This window comes from Calliphora vicina, chromosome 5, assembly GCF_958450345.1.
Source record: "Calliphora vicina chromosome 5, idCalVici1.1, whole genome shotgun sequence".
NCBI lineage: Eukaryota > Metazoa > Arthropoda > Insecta > Diptera > Calliphoridae > Calliphora > Calliphora vicina.
In genome coordinates this window covers 92,941,140-92,967,536 of record NC_088784.1, presented here as the reverse complement: position 1 = coordinate 92,967,536, position 26,397 = coordinate 92,941,140, and the positions used below count along the sequence as shown (strand labels likewise).

Sequence of the window (26,397 nt, the reverse complement as noted above, 5' to 3'; positions counted from 1 at the left end):
GAGATAATTACGAAATTATTTAAACTCATTTGATTAGATTATTTTAAAAAGATTGTGACAATACTTTTATGACAGTTTTCCATTAAACGGAGGTTTTGATCAGAAATATTTGTTAGTCATTTAGTCGTTAAACTAATAGATACATATTTTAAGTGTTTTTGTTTGTTTACAAGGGGATTTTATAGTTATAATCAATATGTATATCAATCCTCCTAGTCGTGAAATATAAAGTCAAAAATTATCAAATGAGTTTTGCAACATTTTTACAAAAATTGAGCTTAATTGTTTTGCTCCATTGAGTTTTTAAATTTTTTTACATTCTTGATGTGACTGACTTCGAAAATTACCAGGGAACCAGTACCGAACACAACTGATTCGTTTGAAGCGAGCATTGGCCGAAAAACGCCCAAAACGACCACATGTTTTAATAGCTGTTAAAAGTATTTAGAATGAAGTGGTTGGGAAGTTTTGACTTACACGCTTTATAGTCCAGACCGTGCCTCGGCGTACTACTATTTGTTTCGATCGATGCAGAACGCTCTCTCTGGGATACGCTTCACTTCAGAACAGAGTATCCGAAATTGGCTTGATTCGTTCTTGGTCTCAAAAGATGAGCAGTTATTTTGGCTCGGGGCGGTGCTATGGAGGCTCAAAGTGGAGTAACTTCGACAGGTAAAATTTTTAAATACGTGCCATTTTTTGTTTCCCATCCGATTTCAAATACGCGAATATTCCTTGGCTACGCCTACGTGGAGTTTTTTTCAAATTCAAATAATCAAATCACTTAAAAACTAGTAGTTACAGACAATTTAAACAGTTTGTATTATTAATAGAATTTAACAAATAATTTAGGAATTTGTTAGGAATTTTTTTCATAATCTATTTTCAGATTTTTCCTTCTAAATCTCAATTATCACAATAATTATAAGAGAATTAATTTAAATACTTTTCATTAGAACTGGTTGTTTTCTAAAGGTGTTATTTTTAGTTTTTTTTATCAGTTACAGAAAAAAAAACTTAAACAAACTAATCACCCGGCTGTCGACAAGCGAGTGACAATTAAATTACAAAACTGATATGTAAAAACTTGTTACGAGATTTTCTTTATTATATCTATTAATAGTTTATGTTTTAACGTATTGCATAAAGTTTAAAAATTAATTAAATATTCAATTTTATAGACTTGTTTTATGGGAATTTTATGAGAAATTGTTGATTCTTTGAAAAAGAAAGTAAAAGCATATAAATAATATGCAGTTGTTAAATGATTATGATGAAATAATAAATGCATGTTACTAGATTTAATTAAATAATACTAGCTAGGTGACTAAATGTCAGCCTATTACTCAACCTATTTTTAAAATTGTGAGAATTTCACTAACTTTTCTTTTATTTAACGAAGTTAAATTTCTCGGTCGATTTTAACTTCTTTTTATACCCACAATTAAAAAAGCTGGTTGAATATTGATTTTGTCATTCCATTTGTAACACATGAAAATGTTCATGGCAGACCCACAAAAGTATACACTAGTATATTCTGGGTCCTTATGAAATTCTAAGACGATGTTTTTGATTTTTCAAAAAAGTCAAAGATTGCATGTTTTGAGTTACAAAACATTTTTTTTGATAGATATCAAACTCGAATCCCAATAAGCGACCATTTTGAAAAAAAAAGTTAAACAAGTTTTTGATTTCGGAAGAAAAATATTAAAAATTTTTTATTTTTTTTTTAAATATTTTTTTTCGAAAGATTGAAGAAATAGCTATCTAAACTATTTGGAACACATTTTGCTAAGAACGATAGGTAATAAGTTACATGGATGAGAAAAATCACATGTAAAATTTTGACACCCTCTAACTCAGATAGTTCTGGAGCGATCTTGTTGAAAAATTGTGTCTGAATTACTATCCAATAGATCTAACATTGGTGTAAATTTCATTCCGATCGGAAGACATCGATTTTAAAAGTTGGTTCACTTGACGTGAAATCCCCCCTATATAAATAAAAATCAAATGTCGTTCGTTAGCCCAACTTAGGTTTTCACGGAATGAAAAATTGACCACGCCAACTTTTACGCCCAGTTTTTCCGATTTATCTAAAATCGGAAAACGGCTACGATTTGCCTAATTTTTTGTTTAAATGATAGTAATCCAATTTAAGTTTTTACTAAAAGAATAATTGAACACACCAATTTTTTTCGATATATTTAAAATCGCAGGACGCCTGGACCAAATTAACTAATTTTTTTTTAATCTTCGCAATACATAGTCCGCAAAAGTTTTTACATAAATAAAAACTGTCCACGACCACTAATATGACCACTTATTAAATACAACAATCATATTTCAGACCAAAATTCGATTACTTATATAAAAAATCACAATAGCTTAAATCGATAATAACTTGGCCAATAAGCGTTTAATCAAGAAAGAGAGCTCAATCTGTGATCTCTCAAATTTCTGACCAAAATTCGATTTGTTTATATAAAAACTCAAAATATATAAATTTGCTAATAACTTGGCCAATAAGCGTTTAATCAAGAAAAGGAGCTCGATCTGTGATCACTCATATTTCTGACCAAAAAATGATTTTTTATATAAAAACTCAAAATATCTAAAATCGCTAATAACTTAGCCAATAAGCGTTTAATCAAGAAAAGGAGCTCGACCTGTGATCACTCATATTTCTGAAAAAAAAAAAAATTTTTATATCGGAACTCACAATATCTAAAATCGCTAATAACTTGGCTACTAAGCGTTTAATCAAGAAAAAGAGTTCGATCAGTGATCACTCATATTTCTGACCAAAAATCAATTTTTTATATAAAAACTCAAAATATCTAAAAACGCTAATAACTTGGCCAATAAGCGATTAATCAAGAAATGGAGCTCGATCTGTGATCACTCATATTTCTGACCGAAAACCGATTTTTTTTATATAAAAACTCACAATATCTAAATTCGCTAATAACTTGGACAGGACAACGTCTGTCGGGTCAGCTAGTTTTAAATAAAAATTAGCTTTTATTTTAATTTTTCCCAAAATATGTAAATTTTTTCCCCAAATTTCTTGTTCAACCTTAATGATATGGGAAATTTTTAATAACTTTAAAATTTTTTAACCAATTTTTGTTATTTATATCTCATTACAACGACAATTACGTACACATTTCGATTCTTTTGCATTCAATTCCAAAAGTATTTAGTTGGTATTTTGCAAAAACTAAAAATGTTTATTCCAAATTTTAGCGATAATACAGTTTTTGGGTCATTTTGACCCAAAGGAGAAACAGGGTTAATCTCTAACAAATTTTTTTTAATGTAAATAAATCTACATATTTTTGAAAAACAATGCAGAAAATGAACGAGTTTCACCTATTTATTTCATATAAATATTAAAATTTTGTATACATCTGAACTTTGACCTCGACGCGTTCCCAAATCGATGTCCGATTTGGTTCAAATTTTCAGCACATAATTTTTAGGCCTAGTGTCACAATATTCCGCGCGGTACTCTTTGAAATCTAAAGAAAATCGGCTGTCACTCTAGTGTATATGTATGAGTTTGTCATTCCATTTGTAATTTCTACATTTTTATTTGCAACCCCACAAAGTATATATATTCTGGATCGTTATAGATAGCGAAGTCGATATAGCCATGGCGGTCTGTATGTTGAAATTAACTTTAATGTAGTCCCCATATAGCTCGTCTCGGTTACTACTTAAAATCGGCCCACAAATGGCTTAGATATAAGGAAAAAAACCCGGTTTTTTGACCCATTTTTGATCTATATATATCATTATTACTAAGTCATTAATATAGACAATGTGGATATCTAATGATAGATATTTTAAAGTCCATTGCAAATCGGGAAAAATAATTTTTAACCCGAACTTTTTTTTCCAAAAAATTTTTTTTTTCTAAAATTTAATTTTTCACTAATAAATTTAAAAAATCTGAAAAAATAATTTTTAAAAAATTTTGAAAACTATTTTTTTTTTTAAATTTTCAAAAAAAAAAATAATTTTGTTTACTTAAAAATATTTAAAAATTGTATAAATAATTTTTAACCCGAACTTTTTTTTTCTAAAATTTTATTTTTCACAAATAAATTTCAAAAATTTTTAAAAAAAAATTTTGAAAACTATATTTTTTTAAAAAAAATTTTCAAAACAAAAAAATTAATTTTGTTTACCTAAAAATATTTAAAATTTGTATAAATAATTTTTAACCCGAACTTTTTTTTACCAAAAAATTTTTTTTGTCTAAAATTTTATTTTTCATAAATAAGAATCGGCACAGCCAAATATAGCTCTCTTACTTGTTTAGCTTTTATGTTCCAGCGGCACTTTTTTTCAAATTAAAGAAGTAAAACAAAACTTCCCGCATATGACGCTTTGTTGGTATAAAATTCAACATATTCGCAGCACCAAAAGAAATAAGTTATTAGAAACAATGGATACGCCATTTATTGTAAATCCCGCATTTTTAAGTCATGCACCCAATATATCTCCCAAGTAAATATGCACTGGTGGATCCTTTCGAAACATTTCCTGCCTTTTCTTAAGGATTAAACTGAGAATGGATTTTCGAAAAATTTTAAAGTTTTAACAAATTAATGTAATCAGATTTAGTTTAAGTCTAATTTATATAAAGAGCCTTCATCATTTGTTACATTGTAGGCATATAAATTCCAGTTTACTAAGCATTATTCAACCGGTTGCGACAGAAATAAAAACGTTTATCAAACCTGCCTTTAAATGATGTTACATATCAATAATATCAGTTAATTAATAGCAATTATATTTAATGTACAATATCAATTATAAAATAAAATAAAAATTGTTTAAATTGTTTTATGTTATTTATATGATACATTCATACTTTAACTGATAATGATAACCTAAATTCTTAATTAATTATTTATTTAGTTTTTCACGCACTCACACAAATATAATAATCATTTAAACGTTTTATTACCTATCTATAAATTAAATACAAATACAAATATGAATAACAATAATAACATTTAATAATAATCATAATGTTTATTTGTTTATAATTTATCAATGCACCTAAGGTTTAGAGAACCAAAACAAAAACTACTTATTAATATTAACAAGTTAAAAACTCCACTTCACTGATAGAATTCACATGAGTAAATCAGTTTTATTTTTTTGATACTGATTTAGCATTTATTTTCATTTATTTATTTATTGTCTTAATGTTTGTTTATCAAATTGTATAATGTCATCCATAATATTTTATTAACCACTGCACCGCTGCTTTTCTTTTCTTATCGCCTTGACGATTTATGGGGAATACTTGTGGTTCAAGTATTTTTGTGATTTTGTTTTTGATGTCGAGTTGCCTTTATTTGTCCCTGTACTTAAAACACCACTTAACGGATAAGACTCAAGGTGCGCATCAAATAGCTTTCCTTTAAATTGTTTTTATCTTTTCAGTCCAAGTCGTTGACTTTGACTGACTAAGATACTGACGTACGTACATATTAGAATGAAATGACAAATAAATTGCATTTTTTTAATTTATCTTTTGTAGTACAATCTGAAGAAACATTGATATTTGATAAAGGGTTACTTAATATTCCATAGATAGGAAACCAAGTAAACAATTTGTTAGAATGTTTAAACAATAACAAGTCATAATTTTGTGCGTTGCTATTATTATTGAGCAGTTGAGAAAAGACAAAAACAAGTCATAATTCATTTATTATTTCGTCTTAACTGTCTGATAAATGAATGGTGTTTCAAATAAATTCCGATAGAACTTGAAATTGTAAAAAATAATACAAACAAGTAAATTTTAATCAAAAAAAATATTTATTTGAAAATGTTTATCGATTCTACAATAAGTACAACATTTATAAAAACCACATCCTATTTGTTTTTGTTCATTTTTTCTGAAAGTGTCAGAGTCTGCTGGTCACAACAACAATCAATAGTGAATTTGAAAGCTCGAGCATCTAATCAAATGAAGAAAAAAATAACCTTATTATGCCGCATGTCACGAATAACACGAACAATGTTGGCCTACAAGGCGTCAATTGAACTTTAAATTTTTGACCACTTTTTCGAGCATTTCTATCCGTATGTCATGAATAACAAGAACTATGTTGACCTTCAAGGCGTCACACAGTGGGTTGAATGGTACCCAAAGTGGCGATTAATTCATAGAAGCCGTAGTTTTAAAATATTATATTTTTTTATTGATGAGTTATTATAAGCACATAAAAACACAGCATCTTAGAAAAAAAGGTTAAAAAATTTTTTCAACCCTTTAAGCGCATTATTGTTTTTTGGAAAAAAGACCTTTTTTCACAATTTATGCTGTAACTTTGGAATGGAAACCGATAAATTATTGAATAAAATTGAAAATTAAAGCATACTTAATGTGCTATTAAAAAATTCAAAATATAAATTTATTGCATGTATTTATATTAGTATAAATTTAATTTAAAATCCAATTTTTGTTTTACATAAAATTGTATAAATTTACTAATTTTTTCAAAGAAGTCATAAAAGAGAATATTATAAATCTTTATAATGAACAATCATAACTACATAAAAACACAACTTTAAAAAAAATGTAAGAAAAAAATGTTTTAATCTATTTTGTATCAGAATATGTTTTTTAGCAAGAGGAGTTCTTTCACTATAACTTAAATAAGAAAAAAACCTCAATAAACCTGCACGATTTTTTTTCTGTATATAGAAGCTGAAAGTTCATATTTTAAGAGCATTTAATGGAATTTACCCGATCTCGCCCTGATTTTTTTTAAACTCAATCTATATATCGAAAAAACCCCAATAATGGAGAACTTTAAAAAAAAATCTTAAAAAATATTTTCAAAACATTTATCTAAACAAAAATTATTTATTTATGTTCTCAAATACCTGAAGTTGATGGTTCCATTTTAATATTTCTACTTTTAACAGATTTAACAAAAAATATAAGCTCTCGAAATATCACAATTTTCAATTTTAACCACAGCACGCAAAATTTGTAAAAATTATTTGTCTTTGACCGCTCACTGCCAATAAAGTAAGATACTCACAACTGTAATTTTAGCAGTTTGTGATGTATTATTTAATGCACTTTAACCCAATACCAAACATGACTGAAACAGATAAAGATTTTGGGTCAAAATTACCCAAAATCTTTATTATTGCCAAAATTCGGAAAAAATGCAATTTTTTCATTTTTTGTACAAATTTTGCTACTAAATAATTACTTTTGCTATTGAATGCAAAATAATCGTAATGTTTACGTAATTATCGTTGTAATGTGATATAAATGACAAATTCGCCAGACCATTAACGTGTCTCAGGCCACTTGAACAAGAAATTTAGGAAGAAAATTAACATATTTCGAGAAAAATTACAATAAAAGCCACTATAGTGGGGAGGGTATAATGCGTTTGTGCAGATGTTTGTAACGCCCAAAAATATTAGTGTAACACCCACCTTAAAGTATACCGATCGACTTAGAATCACTTTCTGGGTCGATTGAACGTCTGGCTGGCTGGCTGGCTGGCTGGTCGGCTGGCTGTCCATGTAAACCTTGTGCGCAGATTTTGAAGATATTTTGATCAAATTTGGTACATAGGACCAAGCTTATGGAAACTGGCTGAAATTGGTCCATTATTTCACCTAGCCCCCATACAAATGTCCTTCCGAAATTGGACTTTATCGGTCATAAATGTTTAATTTATAAATGTATCTCCACAAATTGCGCTACAAATAAGTTTTATATATACAAAATTCATGTCACCAAATTTTGTTATAGCTTCCGAAAATCACTTTAACGTGCATAAATCGCTTAAAAATGTTGGTATACTCACAAAATTCAACATAACAAACTTTCATGTAGACATAAATCACAGGAACTAATTTCATGATGATCGGTCCATAATTGGTCATAGCTCCCATATAAGGTCCACTTCCGAAAATCACTCAAAAATATAAATTATTGAAATTTTAAAAGAAAAAAGTTTTTTCTCTTTTACTTAGTGTAGGGTATTATATGGTCGGGCTTGACCGACCATACTTTCTTACTTGTTTTTATTTAAAATATATCCGTATTTACTTGTGTATGAATGTTTGTCTTCACAGGATACCGTAAACCTCATCGCAGGTATGGCCAAATAAATATTTTTTTAACGACTGTTTCGAATCTCCATATTCGAATTTTTAAAAATTTTGTTAAACAAATTTTAGAATTTTTTGATCATCACAATTAATTGAGACCATAATAGGGAATAAAAATGTGAAAAAACTATGTCAATACCTCTTACAGTTTTTCCGTACCTGCGATTTAAATTTTGGGATTTTCAAGAAAAACTAATTTTTTGTCCATATTTTGGCGAATGAGCTCAAGTTCCTAAAGGTACGGTCACACATGGCAAATATTTGCTCAGAAAAGCGTAACCACTTTTTATAGCACATATTTGTTTGACGTGTTTACTCTTACAAGTGTTTTGTAAGATCAAACAGCATCAAATAAAATAAAACTAAATATTTGTTTTGAATTGTCTTAAGTAAAAGGAGTTTTTGAAAATAAATAAAAGAATTCAAAAATATTTTTTTTTTAGTGGTTACGTCTTTTTCGTCAAATATTTGTCATGTGTGACCCTACCTTTACTGTTATAAATTTTAAGTAAAAATTATTCATAATATTATAGTCCTGGTAATTTTAAATATAGTCTGTAATTTTTACTAAAATCGGAAGACGTTAACCCTTAAATCGTGAAGGTCAAATTTTTCAATATTTGGAATTTCTAATGACATTTTGTTATTTATATCTCATTACAACGATAATTACGTAAACATTTCGATTCTTTTTCATTCAATTGCAAAAGCATTTATTTAGTAGCAAAATTTTTACAAAAACTGAAAATTTGCATTTTTTCCGAATTTTGGCGATAATACAGTTTTTGGGTCATTTTGACCCAAAGGAGATACATGGTTAATTTCCCAAAAATTTCTTTTAATGTAATATTCATTAATATAAATAATTATACATATTTCTAGAAAACAATTTAGAAAGTTAACGAGTTTCACCTATTTATTCCATATAAATAGTAAAATTTTGCATATATCTGAACTTTGACCTCGATGAGCGTCCAGAAATCGTTGTCCGATTTGGCTCAAATTTCCAGGACTTAACTTTTAGGCCTAGTGTCACAATATTCCACCCGGCACTCTTCAAAATTTTAACAAAAATTTTTTTCCATACAACTGATTGTCACTCTACTGTGCAATATTTTTGAAGGACGAAGTTTTAAAGTGGCGTATTTTTGAATCTAATTTTTTTTGTAAGACCAAACATTAACTTATCTAAACAAATGATGGTACAAAAGAGTCATTTCCAGTACCATTACAAAATCAAATTTCTCAAACCAATTGTAATGCCTTCATATGGGCGGACATGATCAACTAGATATACTTTCTTACTTAAACACTTTTTGTTTTGAAACCATATTTGGCTTAATTTACACTCATCATATTGTTAATGTTTGACAGACACGTTAATAATAAATTATATCGATTGTAAGACAAATAACGGCAAACTTTTTAATTAGAACTGGTGGGGTTGGGCAACCGGTTCTAAACAAGTGTCTCCTGGTAATCCGATGCACATTTAAGTAAAATGTTTTACTTTGTTTTTGCTAAAATATTTATAAATTGTGTTTATTTAATTCATTGAAGATAAATTGGTGGGGAAGCGAGAGCAATTTAAAATTATTTTGTCTTTTGTATTTCTTGATTATTTTAACAATTGATTTTTTTGGCATTTTGAAATGTGTTTTACGCAGTTAGCTTGTAATTAATTCTACAAATTGTTAAACAAAATTAAAAAGAAGCTTGTTTTAGCCACTCTAACTACAGCAAAGATTTAAAGTATATTTATTTTGTCATTGCATTGAAAAAATAACTTGGTCACAAAAAAATCAAAAATAAAATATCTTTTTAAGTTGGAAAAGAATGTGTCAAAAAGTTTTAATAACAGGAGGTAAATTTTATTTCATATTGAAAACAATATTTAGTAGAAAAATAGATTTAGATAAATTATTTTACAAAATCTCTGTAATATTTATACTTAAAAACTACTACTATTTAAATAAAATGAAACAATAGGTCTGTTCTGTAGCTAAAAATGTATTATGAACTATATGTTACTTGAGTGTAACATATAGTTCATAAGGGTATTATGCGTTTGTGCAGATGTTTGTAACGCCCAAATATATTAGTCTAACACCCACCTTAAAGTATACCGATCGACTTAGAATCACTTTCTGAGTCGATTAAACGATGTCCGTCCGTCCGTCCATCCGTCCGTCTGGTCGGCTGGCTGGCTGTCCATGTAAACCTTGTGCGCAGAGTACAGGTCGCAATTTTGAAGATATTTCGATCAAATTTGGTACCTATTATTTTTTCGGCTCAAGGACCAAGCCTATTGAAACTGGCTTAAATCGGAACTTTATTTCACCTTGCCCTCATACGAATGTCCTCCCGAAATTGGACTTTATCGGTCATAAATGTTTAATTTATATATGTATCTCCACAAATTCCGCTCCAAATAAGTTTTATATACACAAAATTCATGTCACCAAATTTTTGTTACGATCGGTCCATAATTAGTCATAGCTCCCATATAGACCCGCTTCCGAAAATCACTTTAACGTGCATAAATCGCTTAAAAATGTTGGTATACACACAAAATTCAACATAATTAACTTTCATATAGACATAAATTACAGGACCTAATTTCATGGTGATCGGTCCATAATTGGTCATAGCCCCCATATAAGGCCCACTTACGCAAATCACTCAAAAATATAAATTATTGAAATTTTAAAAGAAAAATGTTTTTGCTCTTTTACTTAGTGTAGGGTATTATATGGTCGGGCTTGACCGACCATACTTTCTTACTTGTTTTTTAATAAAAATGTTCAATAATATGTCAACAATATGTATAACACTGTGAAAAAGCTATTATATACAGTGAAAAATTGATATTCTGCATTGAGTCAGATGTCCTTTAAATTGTTTATATTAAAGGATAAACTGTTTTAAAAAAAGTTATTCTTGAATATTTTGGAAAAATATTTATTTTGAAAAATCTGACGGTTCGAAATACAGTTTTGAGCTATGGTTTCTTTGGCAAATTTTCTTGGAATGACCCATAGAACAATACCCACCATAATATATGTAAATATGGGGGATTTCACGTCAAGTGAACCAACTTTTAAAATCGATGTCTTCCGATCGGCATGAAATTTGCACCAAGCTTAGATCTATTAAATTCAGTAATTCAGGCACAATTTTTCAATAAGACCGGTCAAGAACTCTCGGAGTTAGACATTTTGGCCAAACATGTGATTTTTCTCATCAATGTAACTTATTACCTATTGTTCTTAGCAAAATGTGTCCCAAATAGTTTAGATAGCTATTTCTTCAATCTTTCGAAAAAAATATTAAAAAAAAATTTTTTTTTTCCGAAATCAAAAACTTTTTTGACTTTTTTTCAAAATGGGCCATTTTTTTTAATAAAGCTTAGATATTTTCCTTGAGGACCTATTTGGTCGCTTAGTGGGATGCAAGTTCGATATCTATTAAAAAAAATATTTTGTAACTCAAAACATGCAATTTTTGACTTTTTTTGCAAAATCAAAAACTTTGTTGACTTTTTTTTTCGAAATGGGCCCTCTTTTTAATTTTTTTTTTTTGCTCAACAGAAAGCTCAAATATTTTCCTTGAAGACCTATTTAGTCGCTTAGTGGGATGCGAGTGGGATGTATAGCAAAATAATTGTTTTGTAACTCAAAATATGCAATTTTTGATTTTTTTTTTGAAAAATCTAACTTTTTTAAAATGGGCCTTTTTTTAATTTTTTTTTTTTGCTCAAAAGAAAGCTTGGGTCAAAGCCTTTAAGACCTATTTAGTTGCTTAGTGGGATGCGAGTGGGATATATAGCAAAATAAATGTTTTGTAACACAAGATATACAATTTTTGATTTTTTTTTTTTGCAAAATCGCACTTCATCGAAGTCAAAACAACTGTTCATCTTTTAAGGCCATTAACGAATCAAGTCAGTATCTGATACTCTGTTCCAAAGCTTCACTTCCCAGAGAGATCGTTCTGCAACGATCGAAACCAATAGTAGACGGACAGGGCAAGGTCTGGATTATAAAGCGGGTGAGTCAAAACTTTCCAATCACTTCATTTTAAATAGTTTTTAACAGGTATTGCAACATGTGGCCGACTATTGTCATGATGGAATATTACAGTTTTATGTCTGGCTGCATATTCTGGGCGTTTTTCGGCCAATGCTCGTTTTAACCGAATCGGTTGTGTTCGGTACAGGTTCTCTGTGATGGCCTGGCCAGATTTCAGCAGCTCATAATAGATAGGACTCTTTTGGTCCCATTTGATGTCGATTTGGCTGGCTTCATGTACGATTTCTTACGCTTCGGTATCCATTTTCTTATATAGTATTCAAACATCATTTCGGACATGAAAAATCTTCTTTTTTTGTCTCTCGGCCTCAATTCGTAAGGTATGTCCAATTTCCCTGCTTTTGGATGAATCCTGCTGCTGGAAAACATTTTCAAATTGCTGCTTGAATAGCTCCCAATTATTTTTAACAGATTTATGCTACTTAAAGTGATTTTCGGAAGTGGGCCTTATATAGGAGCCATGACCAAAATGGATCGAACCTTACACAATTTGGTGGTGAGAGTTCGGCTTATATAAAACTTATTTGTGCTGAATTGGGTTTGATTACCTATATAACTAAGATATTTATGAGAGCTTATCTATTTTCGGATAGGGTAATCGTATAAAGGCTAGGAGAAATAATGAACCGATTCTAACCAAATTTAATAGAACAGAGCTGTAATTTGATTACAAGGTTTACATAGACGGACAGACGGACGGACTTCGCTTAATCGACTCAGAAAGTGATACTGAGTAGATGGAAATATATTAAAATTGTTACAGGGTGTAATTTGTCCACATATTACGATTTTCAAAAATTCTATGCAGTCATTATGTAAAAGTACTTTTTCTTAACAGGGATACACTACAAATAATGCATGAAAAAATTAATAGATATTCTTTTTTTTTAAAGATAAGTAGACAGACACTTGCCTAAGAGTTTAAATGACTCTTGACTGATAGTTTTTAAATGAATGAGTATGCGAATTTATTTATTTTTGTAAATAATAACTAAACTTTATTGTGTATTCTTAAGTATTGTCGTGCTCTGAATGCAAGTAGCTCGTGTCCCGACACTAGATCTAATTACTTATGTTGTTTGTATTGTGACCAATAGATGAATCACATATATCTACTACTACTGGACTGAAGATAATTTGATGAACTATGGAACACGGCCATTATTTGGCTTAGGAAATTGGCAATCACTGAAATGGTTTTCTTAAAAAATAAGAAATCAAACTTTCCAATTTAATTAGAATCAGTTTGACTATCGAAAATTGCAAAATCAGTTCCACCCTAGTGACCAATGACTTTTCATTCTATGCTTGAGAGCATATTACATCTAACACCTTTACATGACTTCATTCATATATTGACAGTTACTTAATAGTTTTAAAGCTTGTATAGAATACAAAATTTAGTACAAAATTGTAATATTTTCAATAGCACGTTTTACAAATGATGCAAACTTTGTTGTCAAATATGCTAATAATAAATATTTATTATTTTAGTGCAAAGAAAATATCTAATAACTACTAATTTGTATTGCTTACATATACGTATATATTTAATTTTAAACTTTTTTTTTATAAATGCATTTAATTTATAACCTATAGAAATCGTATTTATATAAAAAACAAATCGTCTAACCGCAAGTAAATTTTGATGCATCATTGACTTATACTGCAAAGGGAAATCCAAAATAAAATTTACATAGTGCACCGTTAGTTTGTGTAACCAGCGATTAACATAAGTATTCCTATTCAAAACTATATTATCATAAAAAGTGAACTTTCCTCATGCGCCTCCATAATTCATTAGCTTGAAGAGCAAAGGTGCTAAGTGCACGTTTAATGAAAATATAGTTTTGAATAGGAATGTTCGTTTAATCGACTAATCATACATTCAGATTCATCAATATACTGATTAAGCGATTAATCAACCTTTCTGTCTAACCAAAATTATGATTAACCGATTAATTAATTTGAATTTTTATTTATAAAATTTTAATATTTTTTTGAATAAAAAACTAATTAAATTTTCTTACTAATCACTTATTTCGCTGGCTTAACATGCAAAGGCTCTAAGTGCACTTTTTTTAGAAATTGAGATTTTAATGCAGTAATGTACAATGAGTAAAAATACATTGATTAGAAAGAAAAAAATTGGAGTTATCTAGCTTTTTGTTTTGTAGTGATGAGCAAAAGCTCTTAGACCAATTTATCACAAGAAAAAGCTCTAAGTCCCTATAAAAAGTACAGTTTAACCATTTCTGTCAAATTGTTCAATGACATGTATTAAAACAAGTAAGAAAAAATGGTCGGTCAAGCCCAACCATTTAATACCCTACACTAAGTAAATGAGCAAAATTATTTTTCTTTTAAAATTTCAATAATTTATTTTCGAAAGAGGGTCTTATTTGGGAGCTATGACTAATTATGGACCGATCGACGTGAAAGTTATTTGTGTTGAATTTTATGTGTATACCAACATTTTAAAGAGATTTCTGCTCGTTAAAGTGATTTTTGGAAGCGGGCCTTATATGGGAGCTATGACTTAACTATAGACCGATCGGCATGAAATTAGGTGACATGATTTCCATAGTATAAATAATTTCGGGAGGACATTTGTATGGGAGCTAGGGGAAATAATGGACCGATTTCAGCCAGTTTCAATAGGCTTCGTCCTTGGACCTAAAAAATCTTAAAAATTAATCGACTCATAAAGTGATTATGAGTCTATCGGTATAATTTAAGGGTGTTAGACTGATATTTTTGGCATTACAAACATCTACACAAACTGATTATAGTTATGTATATTCGGTTGTGCCGAATCTTATATACCCTTCACCAAATTGTACTTTAAAATACAAATTTTAAATATTTTTACACAAAATTAAAAAAAAAAAAATTTCAAAATAGTTTTTTACAATTTAAAAAAAAAAAATTTCCAATTTTTTTTAAAAAAATTGTTAATTTTTTTTTTGTTTTTTAAAATTATTAGTGAAAAACAGTAAAAAAAATTTTCAAAATAGTTTTTTAAAATTAAAAAAAAAAATTTTATATTTGGCTGTGCCGAATCTTATATACCCTTTTTAAAAAAGTTTTTTAAAAAAAAATAATTTATGGCAAAAAAAATTTTTTGATGAAAAAATTCGGGTTAAAATATATATTTTTTCCCGATTTCGACCCATTGTAGGTCCTACTTACCTTATATACAACGTTGCAATGGACTTTGAAATATCTATCATTAGATACCCATATTGTCTATATTAATGACTTAGTAATCCATATAGATCAAAAATAGGCCTAAAATCGAGATTGGCCTGGTATTTTCCTTATATCTCAGCCATTTGTAAACCGATGTTGTCGATTTTTAATAGCAACCGAGCCGAATTCCCGATATATTGATGTATGAATCATGAATGTACGTTATTTGGGGGCTACGGAAAGTTGATTTCAAAATAGTGATTGCCAGACGAACAGACGGACATGGTTATATCGACTTCGCTATCTATAACGATCCAGAATATATATTTTGTGGAGTCGCAAATGAAAAATGTAGAAACTACAAATTGAATTACAAACCTTTTCCACTCATGGTATAATAAGAAGTAGTAAATAAGAATTGAAAGACAAGTTCTAAGAAAAAGACCTAAGTCCATCAAAAAATACAAACTAAGCAATAGAAAAATCTCTGAGTCCAAAAAACCTTTTATCTCGGCAAATACTTATTTTATCATTTTGCTTTTACGCACATATAAAACAATAAAATTTACGCAAAAAAAAGTTTGAATGTTTTTTGTCTCTCCTGTAAAGTTTTAAAATATGGACTTAGAGCCTTTGCATGTTAAGCCAGCGAACAGTGAGTTGAATGGTACCCAGGGTGGCGATTAATTCATAGAAGCCGTAGTTTTAAAATATTATATTTTTTTATTGATGAGTTATTATAAGCACATAAAAACACAGCATTTTAGAAAAAAAAGGTTAAAAAAAAATTTTTTTTAACCCTTTAAGCGCATTATTGTTTTTGGAAAAAAAGACTCTTTTCACAATTTAAGCTGTAACTTTGGAATGGAAAGCGATAAATTATTGAATAAAATTAGAAATTAAAGCATACTTAATGTGATATTAAAAAATTCAAAATATAAATTTATTGTATGTATTTATATTAGTATAAATTTAATTTAAAATCCAATTTTTGTTTTAAACAAAATTGTGATATTCTTTGAATTATTACAAATAAATTGTAATAAAAATGAACTTAAGCCTAATTAAAAATTTACTTTCAAATTTACAAATTTTTTAAAAAAAGTCACAAAAGAGAATATTATAATTTTTTCGTAGTGAATAATCATTAATACATAAAAACAAAGCATTTAAAATAAAAGAAATTAAAAAAAAAAAATTTGTGAATTTGTGTTTTTTTGGAAAAAAAGACCTTAGTTCACAATTTATGCTGTAACTTTGGAATGGAAAGCGATAAATTAATGAATTAAATTGGAAATAAAAGCATACTTAATACGCTATTAAAAAATTCAAAACATAAATTTATTATATGTATTTACATTAGCATAAATTTAATTTAAAATCTAATTTTTGTTTTTCACAAAATTTTATAAACGTACAATTTTTTTTAAAAAAAAGCCACAAAAGACAATATTATAAGTCTTTGTAATGAACAATCATAAATACATAAAAACACAACTTTAAAAAAAATGTAAGAAAAAAATGTTTTAACCTATTTTGTATCAGAATATGTTTTTTAGCAAGAGGAGTTCTTTCACTAAAACTTAAATAAGTAAAAAACCTCAATAAACCCGCACGATTTTTTTTCTGTATATAGAAGCTGAAAGTCATATTTTAAGAGCATTTAATGGAATTTACCCGATCTCGCCCGGATTTTTTTTAAACTCAATCTATATATCGAAAAAACCCCAATAATGGAGAACTTTAAAAAAAATCTTAAAAAATATTTTCAAAACATTTATCTAAACAAAAATTATTTATTTATGTTCTCAAATACCTGAAGTTGATGGTTCCATTTTAATATTTCTACTTTTAACAGATTTAACAAAAAACGTAAGCTCTCGAAATATCACAATTTTCAATTTTAACCACAGCACGCAAAATTTGTAAAAATTATTTGACTTTGACCGCTCACTGCCAATAAAGTAAGTTACTCACAACTGTAATTTTAGCAGTTTGTGATGTATTATTTAATGCACTTTAACCCAATACCAAACATGACTGAAACAGATTAAGTTCAGCTTTTGAATTAATCGCCACTTTTGGTACATTTAAACCCTCTGTGCAGCGATTTATAACTTTGAATCACACATTATTACTGATATGAAACAAATTTGTATGTTTTGCAACCACATTTCAATGGTTGGGGTGTGCGGAGCGAGAGACACAAAAAAAAAGAATTTTCAAATGGAAACGATTGCATGTCAAGTGAACCAACTTTTGAAATCGATGTCTTCCGATCGGGATGAAATTTGCACCAAGGTTAGATCTATTGGATAAAAAAAAAAATTTTTTTTGAGCAAAAAAAATATTTTTGTAACTCAAGACATACATTTTTTGACTTTTTTTTGTTTGCAAAATTAAACTTTTTGACTTTTTTTAATTATAAAATTTTTGTGCTACTAAGCGACCAAATAGGAAAAAATCTAAGCTTTCTTTTGAGAAAAAAGTTTTTGATTTCGGAAAAAAATATTAAAATTTTTTTATTTTTAATTTTTTTACAAAGATAGAAGAAATAGCTATCTAAAATATTTAGGACACATTTTGCTAAGAACAAAAGGTAATAAGTTACATAAATAAGAAAAAAACACCTGCTTGGCCAAAATGTTAAATTTTTACCCCCTCTTACTCAGAGAGTTCTCCACCGATCTTGTTGAAAAATAATGTCTGAATTACTATCTAATAGAAGTAAGCTTGTTGCAAATTTCATCGGAAGACATTGATTTTAAAAGTTGGTTCACTTGACATGAAATCACCCATATTTCTTTCTATCCTAATCACAAGCATTTTGACATTTTCTATTGTTGGTTTTCTATTGCTGAAACCAGTTGATTCATATCTATATTATTTGTGCTTTGAATATGGAAATCAAAATTATTCAATTAATCATTAATAATCAAAAAGGTTTGATTAATCAAATTAATTAATTAATCATAAATTTTATTAACTTGTATATTTGATTAATCAGTTAATGGCATATCGCCTGTTTTGAATGCAAAATGACAGAATAAATAAGGAATTAACAATAAACCTAATTAACGCTAAAATTATTTTACACAATCGACTTCCAACAAATCCCTTATGGTGTATTATCAGCTTTTTTTTGGAAAAATTCAGAAGTCATTATTATGGTTTTTATTTATTATTAATTAATAATAATTATTATTATTATTTAACAATATGTTGAGTCCACTTGTTTAAACGTTATTTAATTTTATTTTAGCTGTTAATTTTGTGTTGAATCTGATTTTGTCATTCCGTTTGTAACGTATCGAAGTATTGGTCGTATAACTAAAACGAATATATATCCTTGGTCCGTATTATGTTCTAGGACGATTTAGCTATGTCCGTCAGTCTGTCCGTCTGTTGAAAACATGATATGGCCAATACGAAAGGAGCTAGCTGAAATGTTCCGCTAATACTTTCCCTTGATAAGGAAAATGGGCAATATCGGTCCATGATTTCAACTATCCTACATTCAAATGTCCCTCCCGAATATTGTTTGATACAATTTTGCACAAATTAGTTCTAAGTACTCTGAAATTCCGAAGCCATTCATATAAATCCTTTCTGGACTAATGACATGTTAAAGTGGACCTATCACTTTCGTATACATATATTGTTAGAAGTTCCACCGTTCCACCTTCCAATATAGATAAGTAATAAATTGTTTATATTTCTAATACAAATGGTTTGATACCTTGAAAAGCTTAAAGAGAAGATCTTAACTATAAAGTACATTACACTGCAAAAGTTTGCATGTTGAGAAGATTTGTAGTCTATTTTAACAAGTTGAATTGTGACTGTTAATGAATAATTTAGTTGAAATACAATAATTAATATTAAATATATAAATAGTTATGTATAAAAGTTGCTGTAAATTTAAAAAAAAATTGTAAACGCTTGACTGCACAAGAATGCTCTTTAATAAATAAAAAAAAACATCTGTTTAAATATTTTAGAATCCAAAAAAAAATTGAAATGTCATCGTATATTTTATATTTTATTAAGTGATTCACCCTATAAATATGAATTATTTATAATTTTTTTTGGGGATTTTTTAAATATTTTTTTTAGTTTTTTAATCCATAATTAAATAGAAATAAAAAATTCTTAATTTTTTATAAAAACGTGGCATTGTTTACTGTTTTAAATACTTATTTATATAGAACTTCTTCAAAGATTTTAAGTAAATTTCAAGTGTTTGTTGATTTTCTACTTAAATTGTATAAAAGTTGCAGCACATTGGTGGTTAAATGGTGAACTAAATATTTATTATACCCTTCATCATGAGTGGCAAGGGTATATACATATAAGTTTGTCATGCCTTTTGCAATTTAAACTGTATATAGCGGAGATGATATAGACATGTCCGTCTGTATGCTGAAATCAACTTTCCGAAGCCACCAAATAACTTACTTACATGATTGATACATTAATATATCCGCCATAGTCAAACTTAAACTGCTCTTTAAAATCTTCAAACAAATGGCTGAGACATTAGCAAAAAACGGTGACTACCTCGAATTGTTTTAAAAAATTTTCAAGCAAATTATTTTTTCAACAAATATTTTTTTCCAACAAAATTAGTTTTCGACTAAAAATGTATTTTCAACAAAATTTTTTTAACACATTTTTTCCAGATTAAAAAATTTGATGCAAAAAATTTTTTGGTAAAAAAAGTTTTAAATTCATTTAACAAAAACATTTTTGTATCAAATTTTCTTTTCACTAACCTTTTTTAATATTTTTCTTAAAGTGAAGGGTATATTAGATTCGGCACAGCCGAATTTAGCACTCTTACTTGTTTTCAAATAAAATTTAAAGTGGAACTAAATAATTGAATTGTAATAATGACATTATTTGTTTATATTATTTATATTTGATAACTTTGTTCAAAATAGTTTTCAAATAAAAAACTCAAAATAAAAAATTATTTAAATAGAAATTTTTAAATTCATATGTACCTAAGTAGTTCTCAATAAATTGTGTTTAAATTATAATTATACCCTACACCACCATAGTGGGGAGGGTATAATGCGTTTGTGCAGATGTTTGTAACGCCCAAAAATATTGGTCGACTTAGAATCACTTTCTGAGTCGATTAAACGATGTCCGTCCGTCCGTCTGGCTGTCCATGTAAACCTTATGCGCAGAGTACAGTTCGCAATTTTGAAGATATTTCGATAAAATTTGGTACATATAATTTTTTCGGTCCAAGGACGAAGCCTATTGAAACTGGCTGAAAGCGGTCCATTATTTCACCTAGTCCCCATACAAATGTCCTCTCGAAATTGGACTTTATCGGTCATAAATGTTTAATTTATATATTAATCTACACAAATTTCGCTCCAAATAAGTCTCATATATACAAAATTCATGTCACCAAATTTTGTTACGATTGGTCCATAATTAGTCATAGCTCCCATATAGACCCGCTTCCGAAAATCACTTAAACGTCCATAAATCTCCTAAAAATTTTGGTGTATACACAAAATTCAACATAAATAACTTTCATTAAGACATAAATCACACGACCTAATTTCAAGATGAACGGTCCATAATTGGTCATAGCTCCCATATAAAGCCCACTTCTGAAAATCACTCACGAATATAAATTATTGATATTTTAAAAGAAAAATGTTTTTGCTCATTTACTTTTTTTTTTGGTGTAGGGTATTATTTGGTCGGGCTTTCTTACTTGTTTTTTATAGTTTTGTGAAAGAACAAGCGTTATGAATGCTTGTGAGTTTTATTTTGTAAATATTGAGATATGCACTCTACTTGTAGACAAATTTGTTAATTTAAGCACAAATAACATATTGCTGTAGTTTGTCTGGTTACTGAAGTTTGTCTTTTATCAATATTATAATTGGGTTTTGGGAATATTGCAATCCTGTCGGTGCATTTGCATCATTTGCATGTTAACTCCAGATTCATATAGTTGAAAGCTTCAGACCTATCTATTTGAACTCTCGCATTTGTTTAAAATCTATAAACTTCAGCTGATCTAAAAGAGGACATATGCAAAGAAAAGAAAGAAATTATTGCGTTTCTCGTTTACACATCGTGAAAATTCATCGTTTCTGAAAACAAGCACCGAATGACCCCAGTTCACTCGGTTAAGGGCTGTTAACTCAGCAATAACTGCTGTTACAACATCGGTTTCTTAATTGGAATGTGGAAAGTTAATCACCTCAAGTGTACAAAAATGGAAATGTTTTTTTTTAAATTTAAATAAAACAAACTTTTTTACTTTTTGTATAATTATAAGTTTGTCATTCCTTTTGTATTTATACAATATAAATTTATTTAAAGTATTGGCCCATCCCATCTTTCTGGCAACATATGGATCCTGAGCCAAAAGAACTGCTAATTTTTTGAGGCCAGAACGAATCAAGCCAATTTCCCTGCTATTGAATGCATCCTGCTGCTCGCAAACGTTTTGAAATTGCTGTTTGCAAGCTCTTGTTGAGTTTTAAAACAATGTTCATGGAGTAATGCCTCCAAGTAATGCCTCCAAAAAGTTTTCAAACTTTTTTTGAAACCGATGGATGAATAAAAAAAAAGAACGTTGTCTACACTTTAAAATCGACAAAATCGGATGAGATATAAACAAAAAACTGGAACAACATCGATTTTTGCCCTATTTTTTTTATCTATATCTGGAATACTAAGTCATTAATATAGACAATATGCATATCTAATGATAGATATTTCAAAGTCCATTACAACGATATATAAGGCTATAGTAAGTTGGACCAACAATGGGTCAAAATCGGGAAAAATATTTTTTAACCCAAATTTTTTTCATAAAAATTTTTTTTTTGTCATAAAATTTTTTTTTTTCATAAATTCTTTTTCCAAAGTAAAACATTTTTAAAAATTAAAAAAAAATTTGGAAAAAACTTTTCAAAAAACAATTTAGAAAAAAAAAATTTTTTAAATAAAAATATTAAAAAAAAATTTTAATTTTTTTAAATAAAAATATTAAAAAACAAGTAAGAAAGTATGGTCGGTCAAGCCCGACCATATAATACCCTACACTAAGTAAAAGAGCAAAAACATTTTTCTTTTAAAATTTCAATAATTTATATTTTTGAGTGATTTTCGGAAGTGGGCCTTATATGGGGGCTATGACCAATTATGGACCGATCACCATGAAATTAGGTCGTGTGATTTATGATCTATTTGAAATTGTATGCCAACATTTTTTAGCGATTTATGCACGTTAAAGTGATTTTCGGAAGCGGGTCTATATGGGAGCTATGACTAATTATGGACCGATCGTAACAAAATATTGTGACATGAATTTTGTATATATAAAACTTATTTGGGGCGCAATTTGTGGCGATACATTTATAAATTAAACATTTATGACCGATAAATTCCAATTTCGGAAGGACATTTGTATGGGGGCTAGGTGAAATAATAGACCGATTTCATCTAGTTTTAATAGGCTTCGTCCTTGGGCCGAAAAAATAACATGTACCAAATTTGATCGAAATATCTTCAAAATTGCGACCTGTACTCTGCGCACAAGGTTTACATGGACAGCCAGCCTGCCAACCAGACGGACGGACGGACATCGTTTAATCGACTCAGAAAGTGATTCTAAGTTGATCGGTATACTTTAAGGTGGGTGTTAGACTAATATTTTTGGGCGTTACTATGGTGGTGTAGGATATAAAAATATTTTTAAGTATAATTTGGTGAAGGGTATATAAGATTCGGCCCAGCAGCCTTTGTCTTGAATATATGACAGGCGTGGATCCAGGTCAATCGTTTTGGGGGGAAGGAAGATCAACACCTAATATAAGATAATATATAAAACAAGAAAATCGGCACCTGAACGCCTGAGATATAAGCAAGAATCCATTATTATCTCTATTTGTTGAGCTATATCACGAATCATGTACATCAAATGAACTTGATTTCAAGGACCTATCTCTTGAATATATACCTTAATGTTTTAGACCGACAATGGCTCAATTTTGGAGTAAATATTTCAACAAATTTTTTTTTTTAAATTAATTTTTAACAAAAGCATTTTTTTCACCAAAATATATTTAATAACAAAAAATAGTTTTTCACAAAATAAAAATTTTTTTAAGAAAAAAATAAATTTTGTTTACAAAATAATTATAATAATTACAATATACTCTTATGGCGTTTTCTTTTTATAAGAGGTTACTCATACCCTCATAATGTTCTATTTCATTGACACAAACGAACTTAAAAAAAATAAGTTTTTTTCAAAAACAAGAACAGCTGTTTTGATAAAATTGAGGGTAAAACATGTAGCATATTTTCGGGATTTAAGGGCAACATTATTTGAAAAGAACACAAAGAAGAGTAAAAGGCAGAATAAGGGAATAATTTATGCCAGAAAATAAAACTCCATTAAAGTATATTTTGGAAGGGTATATAACATTGTATTTTACTTATTTTATTGCTTACTATATAATCGTATCTAGTGTAGGGTATTTGTTAAGGCTTAATTGAACTTGCACTTGTATTTTCTGTTTATTCTGATAATATCGACATCTGCTCTTTCAAATTATTAAATATAGGCAAGTGTTTGCTTTATACAATTCTGAAACATATTTACAACACTTGCATTAACATATTGTAGGCTATTTACATTTTTTCCCACAAATTAATAGACATTTTGGTGGTTAATAATCGAATCAGACATGAATTTTAAACCAAACAATGCAACTTAAACAGAATTTCAACGTCACAGATACCAGCGCCGTTCAACTCGCTAACAACAACTCGAACTCAACGCCAGTCACACACAGATACAATCGCATACACTTACCGCCTAACAGTGAATGATGGTGTGAGGTAAAAAGTGAAAAATACAGAATAAAAATAAATTCAAAAAAAAAATAAAAACGTTGAAACAGAGGAGAAAAATATAAATTAAATTGTAACGCTAAACAAATGTTCAGTCAAGTTGAAATTGTCGCGAGAAACACGGCGAGAGTTAATAAAAAAAAATATAGAAATAAATAATAAATACAAATACGAACATAAATAAATTAATAATAATAAATAAATAAAAATATAACATACAATGTTTAGCTGAGAGCAATAACTATTACAAAAATAGCAGTAAATAATTATTATAGCAAACGATTTAATAAAATTTCAATTTCTAACAAAAAAAAAAAATAAAAATAATGAAAATAGAAAATTCTATTAAAACTGATTTAGTAACAAATGTAATTTAAGTTGAAAACAAAAAATAAATCAAATAAATTGTTACAATAACAATAACATGTATTTATGTCAAATATTTTGTTTATCTTTAATGACAATTAAAATTAAAACACGAAAATTGTAAACATTATTATTATTTTTTGTGTAGTTGGAAAAATTATAAAACTAAACAATAATTGCTTTTCATTAAAACTAAAAAAGTTAAACAAAAACTTCGAGTTAATTTGAGTTTAAACAATAAAATAATAACGAAAAATTATTTATATATATAAATAATTAAATATTTTATAACAAAACAAAACACTAATCACCTTAAAATACGAGTAATAATAAAAGTTAAAAGTTTCTCATAAAAAAATATAACTTTAGAAAACAAAATGAAACTGCCAAATGTTTTAAACAAAAATGGTTCAATGGCATTGAATACGCCCAGCGCCAAGGATGTGGCTATAACAAGTGAAGAGTCCAGTAAAAAAGGTTGGTGTCTTAGCTAAGTTAGAAAAGGATGTAGAAAACTTCTTATAAACAAAATAAATAATGTAAAAATAATACTTAGATATTTATACCCTACATCACCATAGTGGGGAGGGTATTATGCGTTTTTGCAGATGTTTGTGACGCCCAAAAATATTAGTCTAACCGTTCGACTTAGAATCTGAGTCGATTAAACGATGTCCGTCCGTCCGTCTGGTTGGCTTGCTGTTCATGTAAACATTGTGCGCAGAGTACAGGTCGCAATTTTGAAGATATTTCGAAAAAATTTGGTACATATTATTTTTTCGACCCAAGGACTAAGCCTATTGAAAATGGCTGAAAGCGGTCCATTATTTCACCTAGCCCCCATACAAATGTCCTTCCGAAATTGGACTTTATCGATCATAAATGTTTAATTTATAAATGTATCTCCACAAATTGCGCTCCAGATAAGTACTATATATACAAAATTTATGTCACCAAATTTTGTTACGATCGGTCCATAATTAGTCATAGCTCCCATACAGAAACGCTTCGGAAAATCAGTTTAACGTGCATAAATCGCTTAAAAATATTGGTATCCACACAAAATTCACCATAAATAACTTTCATATAGACATAAATCGCACGACCTAATTTCATGGTGATTGGTCCATAATTGGTCATAGCCCCCATATTGAAATATTAAAAGAAAAATGTTTTTGCTCTTTTACTTAGTGTAGGGTATTATATGGTCGGGATTGACCGACCATACTTTCTTACTTGTTTTTACATGAAAATATATACTCCGAAAATTGACTTTTATCCTTTTGGAAGTAAACAATTTTATTCGCACTATTTTATAGACAATATACTTGACTTTAAAATGGAATCAACTATTAGGCTGGTCTTTGAGTAGTTTCAAAGTTATGAGTAATTATGTGTAATTATTTTTTGAAAATTTTTAAAGATTTTTCAATTTTCAAATCGTGATATTTTTGTCAGTGTTTGTATGTGCTAAATTTCATTAAAATCGGTGATGATGAATTAAACAATATTTAATCAAGAAAAATATTATTTTTTGTTACTAATTTTAAATAATATATTGAAAATGCATTTTAAGGCCTGCTACGGCCTTCGTCAGCATTATTTTGTGCCATATGTTGTCAAGTTGTAAACATTACGGATGTAATGTATGTCAGCAAAAATTATCACCGTTATT

The 26,397-nt window shown here is 28.4% G+C and overlaps 1 protein-coding gene across 1 annotated transcript in view; it reads left to right on the top strand.

Moving 5' to 3' along the window:
• Positions 1-24,455: 24,455 nt before the first annotated feature.
• LOC135960289 (putative inorganic phosphate cotransporter) overlaps positions 24,456-26,397 on the top strand; it is a 32,130-nt gene continuing 30,188 nt past the window's right edge. The window contains exon 1 of the mRNA XM_065511535.1: positions 24,456-25,199. Coding sequence (XP_065367607.1) covers positions 25,100-25,199 — 100 coding nt within the window. The 5' untranslated portion in view covers positions 24,456-25,099. The remainder of the gene's footprint in view (positions 25,200-26,397) is intronic.